This window comes from Neomonachus schauinslandi, chromosome 13 (genome assembly GCF_002201575.2).
Source record: "Neomonachus schauinslandi chromosome 13, ASM220157v2, whole genome shotgun sequence".
Classification (NCBI taxonomy): Eukaryota; Metazoa; Chordata; class Mammalia; order Carnivora; family Phocidae; genus Neomonachus; species Neomonachus schauinslandi.
In genome coordinates this window covers 81,530,904-81,547,631 of record NC_058415.1, presented here as the reverse complement: position 1 = coordinate 81,547,631, position 16,728 = coordinate 81,530,904, and the positions used below count along the sequence as shown (strand labels likewise).

The 16,728-nt window shown below is 39.8% G+C and overlaps 1 protein-coding gene across 1 annotated transcript; it reads right to left on the bottom strand.

Annotated features, from left to right (window-relative positions):
• Positions 1–2,477: 2,477 nt before the first annotated feature.
• On the bottom strand, positions 2,478–3,419 carry LOC110581805 (olfactory receptor 1J2). Its single transcript, XM_021691700.1, has one exon. It carries the CDS (start codon positions 3,417–3,419, stop codon positions 2,478–2,480), a length of 942 nt encoding a protein of 313 aa, XP_021547375.1.
• Positions 3,420–16,728: the final 13,309 nt, after the last annotated feature.

The following is a 16,728-nucleotide window of genomic DNA, read 5'->3' as shown; positions in this document are numbered from 1 at the left end:
GTTACTGCCTATGTTCTCCTCTAGGATTTTGATGGATTCCTATCTCACATTGAGGTCTTTCATCCATTTTGAGTTTATCTTTCTGTATGGTGTAAGAGAATGGTTGTTTTGCATGTGGCTGTCCCATTTTCTCAGCACCATTTATTGAAGAGACTGTCTTTTTTCCATTGCATATTTTTTCCTGCTTTGTTGAAGATTATTTGACCGTAGAGTTGAGAGTCCATACCTGGGTTCTCTATTCTGTTCCATTGGTCTATATGTCTGTTTTTGTGCCAGTACCATGCTGTCTTGGTGATCACTGCTTTGTAATGTAGCTTGAAATCGGGCAACGTGATGCCCCCAGCTTTGTTTTTCTTTTACAACATATCCTTGGCAATTCGGGGTCTTTTCTGATTCCATAAAATTTTAGGATTGTTTGTTCCAACACTTTGAAAAATGTCAGTGGAATTTTGATCGGTATGGCATTGAAGGTGTAGATTGTTCTGGGTAGCATAGACATTTTAACAATGTTTTTTAAAAAAATTTTTATTGTTATGTTAATGACCATACATTACATCATTAGTTTTTGATGTAGTGTTCCATGATTCATTGTTTGTGCATAACACCCAGTGCTCCATGCAGAACGTGCCCTCTTTAATACCCATCACCATGAGCGCTGTGAAGTGTGCAAGACTGTTGAATCACAGATCTGTACCTCTGAAGCAAATAATACATTATATGTAAAAAAAAAAAAAAAGAAGAAGAAGATAGCAGGAGGGGAAAAATGAAGGGGGGGGGAATCGGAGGGGGAGACGAACCATGAAAGACTATGGACTCAGAAGCTTTGCTTTTATTCTTCACTTGGGAAGGTGGGCTGTCCATGGATAGTCAGTGCTGAACCTGGAGTGGCATTTGTAGGAAAGCAATGATGCTTTCTGAGAGTATGCACTATAATTTGGTTAATTTACAAAGGAGGCCAACATGAAGCATGCTCTCATTTATGATTGTGTATGGGGGCTAAGCAGCAACAACCAGACAGTGTTGGTAAAAGTGGGCTGGTGAGTCTTGATTTCCTACAGGCCCTCCATCTTTAGAGCTGTTGTTGTAACATTTTATATCATGGGCAGAGAGTAATACACTTCCTCTTACTCAAGTGACAAGCAGTTTGGATACTTTGATTTCAAAAGATCTTTAAAGATGGAAGGCAAATCTGTTTAAGATACATAAGATTTACCAAAATAAGGCTTTTAAGTATCTTTGACCCTTACCTTGCACATTTTTTTTCCAGCAAGCATATAGGCATTCAGCAAAAAGTCCCTGGGGTCTTGGAGATAGAACAATTACCACCATTAGTTTCGTTCTGAGGGAAACAGGAAACAGTGGGAAGAACCTGTGCTCTGCATGGGACACCCAGAGACCACTGCTCCCTGGACAGGCACCCCTCTCCTGGGCCTTAATTCCCTTAAGTGTACAGTGGGGACACTCAGCCTTTAGCTTCCCCCACTGCTTCATCCTCCTACCATCTGGCCTATGGTAATTTCTGTCTCTCTGGGCAGGTCATACAAGTCAAGAGATGTTACAGTGAGGTTTGTTTGTTTGTTTATTTATTTAAAATCAATTACCCAGGGTATAGTACGTCATTGGTTTTTGATGTGATGTTCAATGGTTCATTGTTTGCGTATAGCACCCAGTGCTCATTGTGTCTCTTGCCCTCCTTAATGCCCATTACTGAGTTACCCCATTACAATGGGGTTTAAATACTGGTGACCTTTGCAGACCTTACCCTGACTATACACATTTTGTTTGATCCATATAGTATTTTAAAACTGGAAAGCTTACATAAAAATCCAATTAGGAGCTTTTTATTAAAAATTGGAGGATTTGTTGGGGCACCTGGGTGACTCAGTCATTAAGCATCTGCCTTTGGCTCAGGTCATGATCCCAGGGTCCTGGGATCAAGCCCCTCATCGGGCTCCCTGCTCAGTGGAGAGCCCGTTTCTCCCTCTCCCTCTCCCACTGCTTGCGTTCCCTCTCTCACTGTCTCTCTCTCTCTCTCTCAAATAAGTAAATAAAATCTTAAAAAAAAATTGGAGGATTTGAAAAAAAACTGATACATAAGAGAATGTAGTGAAATAATATAGCTAATTCTTTAGATTCTGGGGTGGGTTAAAGCTTGAGATTATGGGCCCCAGATATAATGGTTTCCAAAAATCGCAAATAAGGGATAACCAAACTGTAGATCATTGTATTATTCATGACCCCAAGTTGCAGAAATAAGTAATAAAATTAACTTAGCATTTGCTGATCAAAAGGTATTTATAAAAGAGAGCATTGTTAATAAGGGAATGAAATTCTGGACAACAAATATTTACCAAGCACATCCAACATGTCACTATTTGTCTTAGGGTGGAAACATTAAAGTTTTAAAAAATATTCAAATGGAAAATCAAACACATGAGGTCAACCAAAATGAGGTTCTGATTTAAATAAATGTCATATCACTGTGAGAAAAATGTTGCCCTACTGAAGAGTTTCCCCAGGGCCTCTTTCATGTCCCTGTTCCTAAGGCTGTAGATAAAAGGGTTCAACATGGGTGTGACCACTGTGTACATAAGAGCCACAACGATGTCCTTGTTGATGAAATTGCTTAATTTGGGGGAAAGATACTGCCCAAATATTGACCCATAATACAGAGACACTACAGACAGGTGGGAGCCACATGTGGACAATGCTTTGCCGATCCCCTTGGTGGAAGGAACTTTCAAGATGGTGGCCCCAATGTAGCCATAAGATACCAGAATACATATGAATGGCAGGGTAATGACCACCACCCCTACTGTGAACATGACCAATTCATTGAGAAAGATGTCTGAGCAGGACAGCTTGAGCAGAGCACTAAGGTCACAGAAAAAATGAGAGATGGTGTTAGCAGCACAGAAGGATAACTGGGTGAGGAGAAGGGTGTGGGAAAGGGAGCTGGCACAGGACAGGATCCAAGATATAGCCACTAGTAAGGCACATAACTCTTCCCTCATGATGGCGGTATAATGAAGAGGGTGACATATAGCCACATAGCAGTCATATGCCATTGATGTAATAAGGAAGCTGTCCAGGTCAGCAAAAAATATAAAAAGATACATTTGTGAAATGCACCCTGCATAGGGGATGGATTTGTACTTAGCATGCATGTCCATCAACATTTTTGGGACAGTGACAGATGAGAAAGAGACATCGGTGAAGGCCAAGTGACTGAGGAAGAAGTACATGGGGGTGTGGAGGCGAGAGTCCAGCCTGATGAGCAGAATGATGAGCAGGTTCCCCAGCACTGTGGTCAGGTACATGCCCAGAAACAGGGCGAAGAACACGCCCTGCTGCTCTGGCTGGATGGGGAGCCCCAGGAGGAGGAACTCGGACACGCTGCTCTGGTTCTCCCTCCTCATGATACTCGTTCCTCTGCTGGGAATGAAGAATGGTTGAGAATATTAAGGACTCTGAAATAATCATTTTTAGCAGTCATATGAAAAATACGTATGTTTTATTTTGGAAAGTGGGAAACAACCTATTTCTCGTATGTTTTTTTATGTTGGCACATAAAGGAATTAGGAAAATTGTTGATGAAGGACTGTTCATGAGAGCCAGCTTTTCTTGGATTAGTGACAAACCAGAATTCTTCCATCTGTGACACTGAGGACCAGACCATGGAATATGATGTCTCACCCATGTTTTTGCCCCAAGAATGCTCTGTGATGAGTATTTCAAATCATCAACCACAGCACAGCAAACTTTAGAAGATTTGACCTCAACAATTTGAATTCAATTGTTAAATTTCAGATGGGAGGTAGATTTTTCAAATAAAAGGATACAAATAGTATTGGCTAAAGAACACTCATCGATATACATACATTTTTATTTTAATTTAGTAGATGGTTCTTTCAGTTCAGTAGAGGGTTCTTACAAAACCCTGAATTATGTTATCCATTCTCCCTACTGCAGCTGAAGAGAGATTTTTTTTTCTTAAAAACCTATATTTCTTTTTAAAAATCTAAATAACTCTCCCTGTTTGAAAACCTTCAAAGGATTCCCATTGATCTTAAGATGAAGTGTTATAACCTGAGTATGTCTTAAAGACCCTGAAAAATCTGTGTCTCTCTTGCATTTCCAACCTCTTCTCCCTTACCTCCACGTCTCTCACTCTTGCTGACTTCTCTGTTCCAACTTCCTTAGAAAGACACATTTTCGGGGCGCCTGGGTGGCTCAGTCGTTAAGCGTCTGCCTTCAGCTCAAGTCATGATCTCAGGGTCCTGGGATCGAGCCCCACATCGGGCTCCCTGCTCCGCAGGAGGCCTGCTTCTCCCTCTCCCACTCCCCCTGCTTGTGTTCCCTCTCTCGCTGTGTCTCTCTCTGTCAAATAAATAAATAAAATCTTTAAAAAAAAAAAAAGAAAGACACATTTTCATTTGACGTCACTTAGACTCCTTCCCCTTGGTGGTTGTGGGTTTCCTGGGATCCCATATCATGTTGAGAAAGCAAAGATCAGGCTGACTCCCAGCATGTATTTCATGCAAATTATTTATAGTTTATTTTCTACTGACAACATATAGAAGGTTGTGATGATACAACATTTTAAATTACATACCAAGTATATCTTTTTGAATATGCTTCCTTTCCTCCCTATGCAACATAATAACATCCCATAATGAAAAATTAGGACTATAATCAAAATATGCCAAAAGAAGTGAGTTTTTAGCTTGTATCCCAAGTTTTCGTCTCCCTTTTGGTTGTTCCTGTCATCTTCCAACACCTGCTAGTCTGTTGTGGTAAGCAGATATAATAACCCTCAAAGACGTCCCCACCCTAGTGCCCAGAACCTAGGGATAAAAAGGTACATGACAAGGGAGAGTTAAAGTGCACATAGAATCAAGGTTGTTAATCAGCTGACTTTAAAACGAGATTATCCTGGACTATCTGGGAGGGCCCAATATAATCACAGGTATCCTTAAATGTAGAAGAGGGAAGCAGAAGAATCAGTCAGGAAGAGATTTTAAAATGTTACGCTGCTGGTGTAGGAAATGGGGAAAGGGCCATGAGCCAAGGAATGCAGGTGGCCTCTAAAAACTGGACACAAACAGACAAACAGAACATGGCAAGGAAACAAATTCTCCCTTAGAGCTCTCACCAAGGTGTGCCAACATTTCAGATTTCTGACCTCCAGAACTATAGGATAATAAATGCGTGGGTTTTTGAAGCCACTACCTTTGTGGTAATTTGTTAGAGCAGTAATAGGAAACTAATACACCAGTATTGGAAAGATCTCAGGAATATCTAAATACTCTGGTTATCTGGGTACCAGTATGCAATAAAACACACGTGTCCTTCCCAACTTTCACATGGTATTCAACAAAATGAAGCAATTGCTTCGCAAAGCTAATTCCTACCTAAATGTAGGGACAGGAGGTTACTGTCTCATTAGAGGCATTTGCCACTAGTCACAAAGGTGACTATAAAACACCCTCTCCCACTCTAGGAAACAAACCGAGGGTTGCTGGAGGGGAGGTGGGGGCGGGGATGGGGTAACTGAGTGATGGGCATTAAGGAAGGCACTTGATGTAGTAAGCACTGGGTGTTATATGCAACTAATGAATCACTAAATTCTACCCCTGAAACTAATAATACAGTATATGTTAACTACACTGGATTTAAATAAAGAATCTTTTTTAAATTAAAAAAATAAAACACACTTTCTCACATTCAGCAACTGGACTAATGTCAGATCTAAAGCAAGTGGAAATTCCTCTGAAGACCGCTTCCCTGTATCTCTTTATCTCTTGGTTCACTTTTGTCTTTTTTATTTTCTTTTTCTTCCTGTCTGTCCCTTCACTTTATCTGTCATTTTCTCCCTCCTTCTCTCCCACTTCTCATTCTCTCTGCCTCTCTCTCTCTGTTCTTCTGTCACTCCGTGTCTCTACTCCTTCTCCGTGCCTCCCTGCCCTCTCTCATTTTAATTCTCTCTTCTCCTCCATGTCAGAATCAGCTTTCTCATTCTTCCTCTTCCATCCCCATATATAAACCCATATGTGCTGAGAAAAATACCCATTCCATCTCAATACTGACCTTGCCTGCATTTATGATGCAATGTTTGGTAAGTAAATGTGTCCTGAGAGTCTCTTTAGGGGATCTAAATATCAGCTTCCAAGGTCCTAGATATTTCTTGGGCACCAACAAGAAAAGTTCCACATTCAGATTCTCACTCCTATCTACCAGCCCCAAATCTATGAATTGAGGAGTATAACTAGCCAAGGAGAGAACCCTAGGGGGTAGGTAGCAGATGTTATAATTTCTAGTTCAAAACACCCAGCAGACTTAGATTACTGGCCCGATTTTCCCCTTGATTCCCCTAGGAAAGATATGCTGTGGCAGGTATGTTAGTGCTGGGAAACTTGGAGAATGAGCCCACAGGGAAAGGCTCTCAAGGCATCTTCAGTCTCCCTTCTTTTTAGGCTCTGCTTTAATCACATTTCGACATAAAGTAAACTCCAGAGAGGTTAAAAAAAAAAGAGAGAAATTACTGGATCCAACCAGATCCAAACAGAAAGCCGAATGACTGGATGGCCTCTGAGAATTTGGGTAGAACTATCTCCTACACAAAAGGTTCCTGTTGGAGTCTACCCACCAGGTAACCCAAAGAAAATGGCTTTCTTCTCTTTGGTGATTATTATGAAGTGCAAAGTGGGAAGAGACAGGACCTTTTTGGGACAAGATTTTAGTACTTTCTTGACAAACTTAGGTTTGGTTACATCAAACAAAAATAGTTTTCAAGGAAGAAAGAAAAGAAGGGGGGAAGGGAGAGAGGGAGGAAAAAATAACCCACAAAGAAAACAAACTTGTAAATCGGAAAAAATGTTGATACACACACAATCCAGAAAAATGGACTCAAAGTTTAAAAGCTTCTGAATTGTTGAACACTACATCAAAAACTAATGATGTACTATATGTTGGCTAACTGAACATAATTTAAAAATTAAAAAAAAAATAAAGCTTCAGGTTCTTTGAAACTGCCCTTTGAAGAAAATGATCATTTACTGTGGCATTAGTCATTCTTTGGAATGAGATATATATGACAAAAAGAGGAGTATTTATACCTTGAGTTAATAATCTTTGAGGGTTTATTTTGGCCTTTTTAAAATTAACATATAATGTATTATTTGTTTCAGGGGTACAGGTTTGTGACTCATCAGTCTCACACAACACACAGCACTCACCACAACACATACCCTCCCCAATGTCCATCACCTAGCCACCCCACCCCTCCACTCCTCTCCCCTCCAGTATTTTGGCCTTCTTGATATCTGGGTTTAGGAGGTGGTAGATCAAAGCTTATAGCTGGGCAAGCTTTTTTTCTGGCTCCAATGACCTTGTATTACTGCCACAACTTCATGTACCCCAGAACAAAGGGACTCAGGAGACTGTTAACTCAGAATTGTTGATGACCAACAGCATTCTAGGTAAAAGCCAGAGAAAAAGTGACCAGAATATTGTTGAGTAGCAGCTTAGCAAACTCAAAGTGTGCCATAAGCTAGCTTGGCTAGGCACTGGACTCACTGGGAGGGACGCAGCAGATACTTGGTGCACTGGGGAGGGAGAATCTATGGTGAGGCAAGTCAGTAGATTGAACAGACAGCAATACTTGAATACAGGATGTAGGGAGCTCAGATACTGGTATAGGAAGCTATATAGGTATTGGTACCAACAGGAGTAGACTGCAAGGCACAGACAAAGCTATGTGAGGTGGGTTTGGACAGATTGAAATACAAGGAGTCAAAATGGAGACCCCTTAGATGGAAGTCTGATATGCTACAGACAGAAGAGAGACCTGTGGCAGGTAGCATGGCATAGAAGGCAACAGAGGAGTTTACACTTGGGTGGATGAAAGACAAAATTCTAGCTGGAAAGCAAGGGACAAGTTATTGCACATTTCACAGCACCTTGTAGGACTCTTCAGATTTTGGAGACAGCACATACCACACCTGGAATACTGCTTTAATTGATTTTTCAAATGACTTGATAGACTGCCAATTTCAAATGGGATCTAAAGCAATAGAGGGCTTTGCAGCTGATTCAGGCTATGGTGCAAGGGAGCCTACTAATTGGATCATCGATGTTGGCAGAATCCATGGTGCTTGCTGGAGGTGTCCATGGTAGTTAATGGCACCACATGGAGCCCCTGGCAAAGAGTTACAATGCAGTGTTTCTGGAGCCAGGGGCTACTGGCAAGTTCTTGGGCTTTAGTAGAGATGGAGTGCCTAACCATGGGCCATCATGTGACTGGAGCTGAGTACTGCCAGGCACAAAAATTCATAAGGTCAGGTAGATACAACAGCAAATTTTGCATTAGAAAACAAAAGTAAATTTTAGAAACAGGTGGCCTGGATCCTCATTTCATCTATGTTGTGTTGATGTCTCTCCCTCAGTTCGTACCTATGGCCACCATCTTGAAACATCTGTAACAAGACAGGAGTGGATCTGAACAGTGTAGGAGGTGAATGTACAGTCCCCACTCATAACCATTTATTGGCCCATCTTAGTGCACTCTGGCTAGAACTTCAACTGTCAGTATTTTTATGTCTTTGAGGGCTTTCTCTGGCCCCAGGAGCCCGGGCTGTCTATAAATGCAGCAGGCTGGAAGTGCCAGAAAATCAACACTCTGTTCTCCAGAACCACATCCCAGAGGCCCCGGTTAAATACAGACAGGAGTTGGTACACAAATAGCCTAGCTCATTCTCCTCTAGGGTGGAAAAATCTGAGGTGTGTTGGAGTCTAGTGTTTTTGCAATGGAATTAGCTTCATTTGCCCAGGTGATAATTTTATTAAGAGATGTCCTTTGTTTATAGCCTACTTCCCCTGTCTTACTTTCTCACCCTCCTGTTGCTGTCTCCTTTGATCCCCAATAAACTGTTTGTCCTTAATTCTTGTTTCAGAGTTGGCTTCCAGAGGAATCCAAGTGAAACAATCTTTTATAATGTAATAGTGATTTTCTATTATAGACTGTTAGAAAACCACATTCTTATCTTCACTATGATTCAGTAAGCATTTTTAAAGTGGATCTAAAGGGCTGGTATCCAAGATCTGTAAAGAACTTCTCAAACTCAACACCCAAAAAACAAATAATCAAATCAAAAAATGGGCAGAAGATATGAAAAGACACTTCTCTGAAGAAGACATACAAATGGCTAACAGACACATGAAAAAATGTTCATCATCATTAGCCATCAGGGAAACCCAAACCAAAACCACACTGAGATACCACCTTACACCAGTTAGAATGGCAAAAATGGACAGGGCAAGAAACAACAAATGTTGGAGAGGTTGTGGAGAAAGGGGAACCCTCTTACACTGTTGGTGGGAATGCAAATTGGTACAGCCACTTTGGAAAACAGTGTGGAGGTGCCTCAAAAATTTAAAAATAGAGCTACCCTATGACCCAGCAATTGCACTCCTGGGTATTTACCCCAAAGACACAGATGTAGTGAAAAGAAGGGCCACATGCACCCCAATGTTCATAGCAGCAATGTCCGCAATAGCCAAACTGTGGAAAGAGCCGAGATGCCCTTCAACAGATGAATGGATAAAGAAGATGTGGCCCATATATACAATGGAATATTACTCAGCCATCAGAAAGGATGAATACCCAACTTTTACATCAACATGGATGGGACTGGTGGAAATCATGCTAAGTGAAATAAGTCAAGCAGAGAAAGTCAATTATCATATGGTGTCACTTATTAGTGGAACATAAGGAATAGCATGGAGGACATTAGGAGAAGGAGGTGAAAAATGAAGGGCGGGAAATCGGAGGGAGAGATGAACCATGAGAGACTATGGACTTTGAGAAACAAACAGGGTTTTAGAGGGGAGGGGGGAGGGGGGATTGGTTAGCCCTGTGATGGGTATTAAGGAGGGCACGTACTGCATGGAGCACTGGGTGTTATATGAAAACAATGGATCGTGGATCACCACATCAAAAACTAAAATAAATAAATAAATGAAAGAAAGAAAGAAGGAAGAAGGAAGAAAGAAAGAAAAAGAAGGAAGAAGGAAAGAAAGAAAAAAAGAAAGAAAGAAAGAAAAAAGAAAGAAGGAAAGAAAGAAAGAAAGAAAGAAAGAAAGAAAGAAAGAAAGAAAGAAAGAAAGAAAGAAAAAGAAAGAAAGAAAGAAAAAAAGAAAGAAAAGAAAGAAAGTGGATTTCTATGTGCGCAGTCCTAAGGAATAAAAATTCAGGGATAAATTCAACAAAGATCATGCTTTCTTCTCTCTCTGCACATGTATTTAGAAAGGCAGAGGCCCCATAAAGCAGTGGGATATAAACTATTTGCTAGTGGCAATAAGCATTTCCTTCTTGGCTGCAGGTTATTTTTAGGAGAGGGACTATTCCCTGAGGCTGCAGGAACTTGTCCTTTGAAGGTTTTATGCCTTGATTTTCAGAGCCTGTGTAATGAATGGGGGTGGGGAAAAGAGCAATCAGACACAGCAATGATGCCTATTAGGGGCAACTGCCTTTCTCTTCTCAAAGTTTGTCAACCCTTATACCTTTCTTCCTAGACCATGAAATTCAGCAACGGTTCACAAGACTCTGAAATTTTCTTTGCTTATAAAATAAATATATGATTATATAAACATTATGGCAGAGAAATATTTTTAAAATATATAAATGCCTCTATTCCCTATAAAATGTAGCTTCTGTTAACATTTCAGAGCACATCCTTCCAGGTTTTAAAAATATGATAATCTGGGGCACCTGGGTGGCTCAGTCAGTTAAGCATCTGACTCTTGATTTTGGCTCAGGTCATGATCTCAGGGTCATGAAATCAAGCACCACAAATGGCTCCATGCTCGGCATGGAGCCTGCTTAAGATTCTTTCTCTCCCTCTCCCTCTGCCCCTCTGCTTGTGCATGCATGCTCTCTCTCTTTCTCAAAAAAATAAAATAAAAATATGATAATCTGCATTTTCATATAGAGTTATAAGCATGCTTATATATAATTTTCTGTTATGTTCTTTCAAAAGTTATATCCTAAGTTTTTCATAAATATCATTGGTATGGCTATGTAATATTAATTCCAATGAGTGTGTACCATAGTTGCCTTAACACTTTCCTTATAGGTTGAAACTAGGCTGTAACTCCTTATCTTTTTATATTATACTGTAATTAGATATCTTTCTAATCTAATTCTAAAGAAAGCTTTTTCAAAGTACTTGAAAAAGTATTGGGCAAAGAGTAGAAACTGTTATATGTCAAAGCCTACACCACCAACTATCAAACTCCAGTGACTCCTGTTTTGTGACAGATTTTGGCACCTGGATCAGTTTATTTCACCTCTACAAATTAACTATCAACTGGGTGCCTTCAGCATTTGCATGAATGAACCACTCAACAACCTTGCTTATATATTCTTTGATCTCATTTTCAATGACCTTGACCTCTATTGTACTTTAGCCATCTCTTCCCATGGCCATATTAGGAAGACTTGGAATTACTTTACCCATAAAATATTAAATTTGAATATTCAATTCTTTGCTCTCTTTCCCCTACACCCATTATGCAAAATCATTGGCCTCATAAATTTTCCAGTCTCTGATCCTATCCTTTTTCTCCCAAATTTCTTTTTTCTTCATTCTGTTAACCTCTCCAGGATTGATCTCATGTTTTATCACTCTATTACCAATTTGCCCAAGGCTTTACCTCAGTGGTCTTCCAAACTACATATCTAGCAAAGCTTCATTGTTGGATCAGTCCAACTAGCCACCTTCTGGACTTCGCATTTTCATTTATTCTTAAGTCCACTGTAATCTAGATTCTGTTCCCTGCACTCACTGACATATTACATCACCAAAATCCTTCTTATTCCTCAATTCAATGGGTGGTTTTCAAAACTTACCATTCTCTTCCCTTAGCTTCAGTGGTCCCACATTTTTTCCTTCTATATCTCTGTTGTTTGATGTCTTTTGGGGACACTCTTTCTTTGTCATTTTCTTGACTGTCAGTGTTCCTTATGGTCTGTATTCAGCCCTGTTCTCTTCCCTTCCCTTGCTTTTCTTTCCCTCTCTCCCTTCTCCCCCACTTCTTCTCTCCTCTCTAATCTTGAACTTTTTTCTCAACTTTTCTTACTCATCTCATTTCTTTTTAGGCAATCTCATCCTCTTGTATATTGATGGTCCATGAATTTCTCTTTTCAAAATATATCCACCTGCCCCCTGACTTTCTTATGGATGACCCATAGTACTTCACACTAAGTTGTTAAAAACTTCTCAGGTCTGGGGCACCTGGGTGGCTCAGTCAGTTAAGTGTCTGCCTTCGGCTCAGGTCATTAAAACAGGGTCCTGGGATCAAGTCCCACATTGGGCTCCCTGCTCAGTGGGGAGTCTGCTTCTCCCACTTCTTCTGCCCCTCCCCCAGCTTGTGCTCCCTCTCACTCACTCGCTCTCAAATAAATAAATAAATAAAATCTTAAAAAAAAACCTTTCCAAGTCTGTTTTTATTTCTATGTCTCCTATCTCAGTAAATAGCTCAGCCATACCAACTGCTGTCCAACCCACACATTTAGAGAGATTTTAAATGCCTTCATTTTCTATAGTCTATCAAAATCAATTCATATCAAAATGACCACATTCTTTAGATTCTGACTCTGAAGGAGACTTGAATCCATATAGTTCTTTCCAACTCCATTGTCTCCTAGACAGACTTTATAACCTCCCACCTAACCAGCTGTGGCCACTTCCTAACAAGTCTCTGCTTCTTGCCTGGCATCCCATCACTCCATCCTTGCCCTTCCAACATCCCCTCCAGCTGCTGCTAACAAATGCTCATTATCCATTCTTCACCTACTGTGATAGTTTTTAATATGACACTGTCAATTTTCTGATCAAATCCTTCTATGGCTCTCTCTTTGCTTTTGGATAAAGTATAGATTGTTCATCATGTCTTCCAAGGTTCTGCATGATTCATTCCTGCTAATTTCTCTGGCCTCATATGAACCTCTTCCCCTGTTGAAGCATACATTTCAGCCAATCTGATTTTCCTGATACTAGTTTCCCAAATTTGTCATCCTTCCTTTTCTCCAGGTCTTCTCCTATTCCTCTGGTTTTTTCTCCCTTCCCAATGCTCTGTCTCTATGCTGTCCGTGTCACTTTTTGCTTGTTTGAATTGTCTTGGGTCTCTGCTGACTCGTAACTTCCTAAAGCCTACCTTACTGGATCCCTTAATTTTGGGTCTGATACCCCTCCTCTGTGCTCCTATGGCAGTCAGCGCCCACCCTCACTACAACATTTGACACACTGTTCCTTTTGTCCCTCCTCCTAGATTGGGAGCTCTTGCAGAAAAAAAAAAACCAACAATAACAACTGTGTTTTCAAATCTTTACTCACTATACCTCATAATATTCTTGCCACATAGAAGTTACACAACATTTTGAGTAAATGAATGAGTAAATGAATGAATTATTGAAAAAAATAATGAATGAAAATGCTATCTCCTCCACTTGATTCTATGTCTCTTCTCTAATTTTGCCAACCTGAATGGAGTAGGTTTCTGAAGGCTTCTCACACTCATGGTTAAAGAATATATATTGACAAAAAAGAAGAATATATATTGAGCCCTGAGTGTGTGCCAACTATCATTATGTGTCATGACTGACTAAATAAATAAATAAAAATCCTGCACACATTCAGGTGTTTCTAAAGGAAGAAAAAAATCCCTCTATTTTTGAGAAACAGAAGCCCAACTATCCTCAATAAATGTTTTTATTTCCCAGAGACTAGTAGCAACTCTCTTCCCAGTTTCAGATTAAATGTGAGAAGGATGTTCGTATGATACAGAGCCTGTTATTATGAGAGAGGCATCATGGTGCAGTGGAATTAGGCTTTAGGTCTGAAGTTACTGTGTTTGGGTTTCAGTCCTCATTTGGCATTTTTTTGAGCACTCTCAAATACAATAAAATGGGAGAAATGCTATATACTTCAGGAATTACTGGGAGGGTTAAATGAGTTTAATGATGTGAAAATTCTTTTTTTTTAAAATTATTTATTTATTTATTTATTTATTTGACAGAGAGAGACACAGTGAGAGAGGGAATGAATATAGGCAGGGAGAGTGGGGAGAGGGAGAAGCAGGCTTCCCATGGAGCAGGGAGCCCAATGTGGGCCTTGATCCCAGAACGCTGGGATCATGACCTAAGCTGAAGGCAGACACTTAATGATTGAGCCACCCAGGTGCCCCCGGTTTGAAAATTTTTTACAAATAAGTGAATCTGCAAACGAGTCCTCATTTATATTCCCAAAGGAGTTGACTATCATATATGGCAAAGACACATCTCCACTGGGAATGGTTAAGGGAAATGCAGTAATTATTTCCAAATTGTCCAACACCAGAAATTTGTGGCCTTGATCCCCTGGTTCCCAACCTAGCTGATAAAAATTGATACCTTTGTCATTGTCTTGGATCTGGTGAAAAAGAGAGTACCTCCTCTTCATTTGAGGGTTGAGCTTGTGACTTTTTTCCCTGTCCCAGATCTAAATAGTTTGGAAAGAAAATGAAAAATTATTTCCCATCCTGGAGCTGACAGTCCTTGAATTTATCATTACTGAGTTAGGTAAGAATAGTGCTTATAGACTTCACTCAGCCGTAAGTGTGTGTGTGTGTGTGTGTGTGTGTGTGTGTGTGTGTGTGAATGATCTGCTACAGAAATCTTGCATATGATTATACTTTTGCCAAACACTTATAATTTTGTTGTATCATCTCTAATAACTTAGGTGAACATAATAATTATAATTCCTTAAGGTTGGTATTTCCTTGTAGGAAAATGTTATCTCTTTTACAGTTTTGCTGAATATATGGCATGCATTCACACTATAAGAAAAACTTCCCAGGTTAAAAAAAAATAATAATTTAATCTGCATTGTTTTTGCAAATAGTTATAAATATGCCTACCTACAATTTTCTGTTATGAGAAGCTATCTTTGTAGATCCTATAGCTGGTATCCTAGTCTCTGTATTTGCTTTTGATCATTTGATTAAGGACTGAAGCCATGCAACCACCGAACTGCTTGGGGGAAATTACAGATCCCATCTTCTTCTCCTTAATGAGGAGCATATATCCAGATGTCTCCTTTCCATCAAACCATGCTCTGAGGCAGTATAGCATGGTGGTTAGGAACATAGATTTGAAATCAGATAGATCTGGGATTGAATGATCTGTCCATAATTTTCATGCTGAATGATTTTAGGCAAATTACTCATACTCTCCGAGCCCTAGTTTCCAACTGGTTAAATGAAAAAAAATGCCTTTTTTGTGGTCCTGTTAGGCTGAGATGATATAAAGTACATGTCACAGCAGCTGGCCTATATTATTCACACAATAAATATGTGATTAATGAATGATTTTTATTATAATGTTATTGTTATCATGATTATTAATATTACCTTCTAGGCACATATCTTGAAGGCACAGGTTTTCATTAATCCTCAAACTTCCTGATTTACTTCCTAAAATTCTTTTATTTTATTTTATTTTTTTAATTTAAATTCAATTAGCCAACACATAGTATACTTCCTAAAATTCTTGAGTGTTCTCAGGCAACAAGTTCTGTCTTACTTGAAGGTATAATTAATGAAGGCATGTAATATAGTGGGAACAAAACAGTCTTTGAAGACAGATAGACCTGGGACCAAATTCCAAATTTACCAGATACTAGTGCTGTCTAACAATGGGCAAGTTTCATCACTGAGTTCCAGTGTTCTTGTCTCTAAAATGAGGATCTGGATGTCTATGTCGAAAGGTTGGGAAAGGAAATGAACAGTATTTGAAAAGCACCTGGCACAAATTAGGTGCTAAGTCAGATTTTATTAACAATGTGACTATTTTTAGCCTTATAGCAGCCCAACTGCAAAGATGGTGAATTTGTTTTTTGTCTGCAAGCTCTACTTTCACTCTGCCTATAATCCCCAGCCTTCTCTTGTCTTCACTTTGTCTGAGGAGGTCAGTGCCCTTGTTCTGCCATCCAAACCTGGTCCCCAAATATGAATGGCTCCCAGCCATCCCATCTCAGTGAGAGGGTTGGCCATGGGAATTTCTCTTCCAGGAATATTTACTTTAGTTGGGAACTTAAAAGCCTTTTTTTTTCTTGTTGAATGAATTTCAAGTACCAGCAGCCTATTGAGTGCGGTGTTTTGGGTGGGGATGTGGAAGTTTCAGTGTTGTTCTGGAAATCACACTACATAGGCATCGTTCTGCATGTTCCCCCAAGAAAAACTGACCCAGATAATTTGAAGAATCTCAAGTAAATTAGAGAGAGTGTTCTGTCATTCATTTTCTACAATCCATGAAGATGTTGGGGTCAAGGTTGGGTCCAAAGTGCTGGAATCTGTGCAGAAAGCCAGAGGCTTCTGCTTCTAGGACTAAGTAGAAAACTCACTTTCACCTATTTCTGGGATACCTAATAGAAAACCATTTATAAATATTATGATTTGATATCTGGTTCCAGACATTACAGTGAGTGGCTCCCTTTGCTGTTGCCTTTGAAAGTTATTGTTCAACATGAATTTCCAACTACTAGATTAAAATGGTTCATGATTATACTCTTCCTTTCACTCATTTGGGGGTGGGGGATCCAGGTCTGGTGGTACATGGTTGCCTTCCAGATCCAGTTGACAAAGCAATGGTGAGGCCAAGTTCTCATCATAAACACGCCTGTTTCTAGG

Coding starts and splice junctions, on each gene's coding strand:
- LOC110581805 (XM_021691700.1), bottom strand. CDS start 3,419: ATGAGGAGGGAGAACCAGAGCAGCGTGTCCGAGTTCCTCCTCCTGGGG.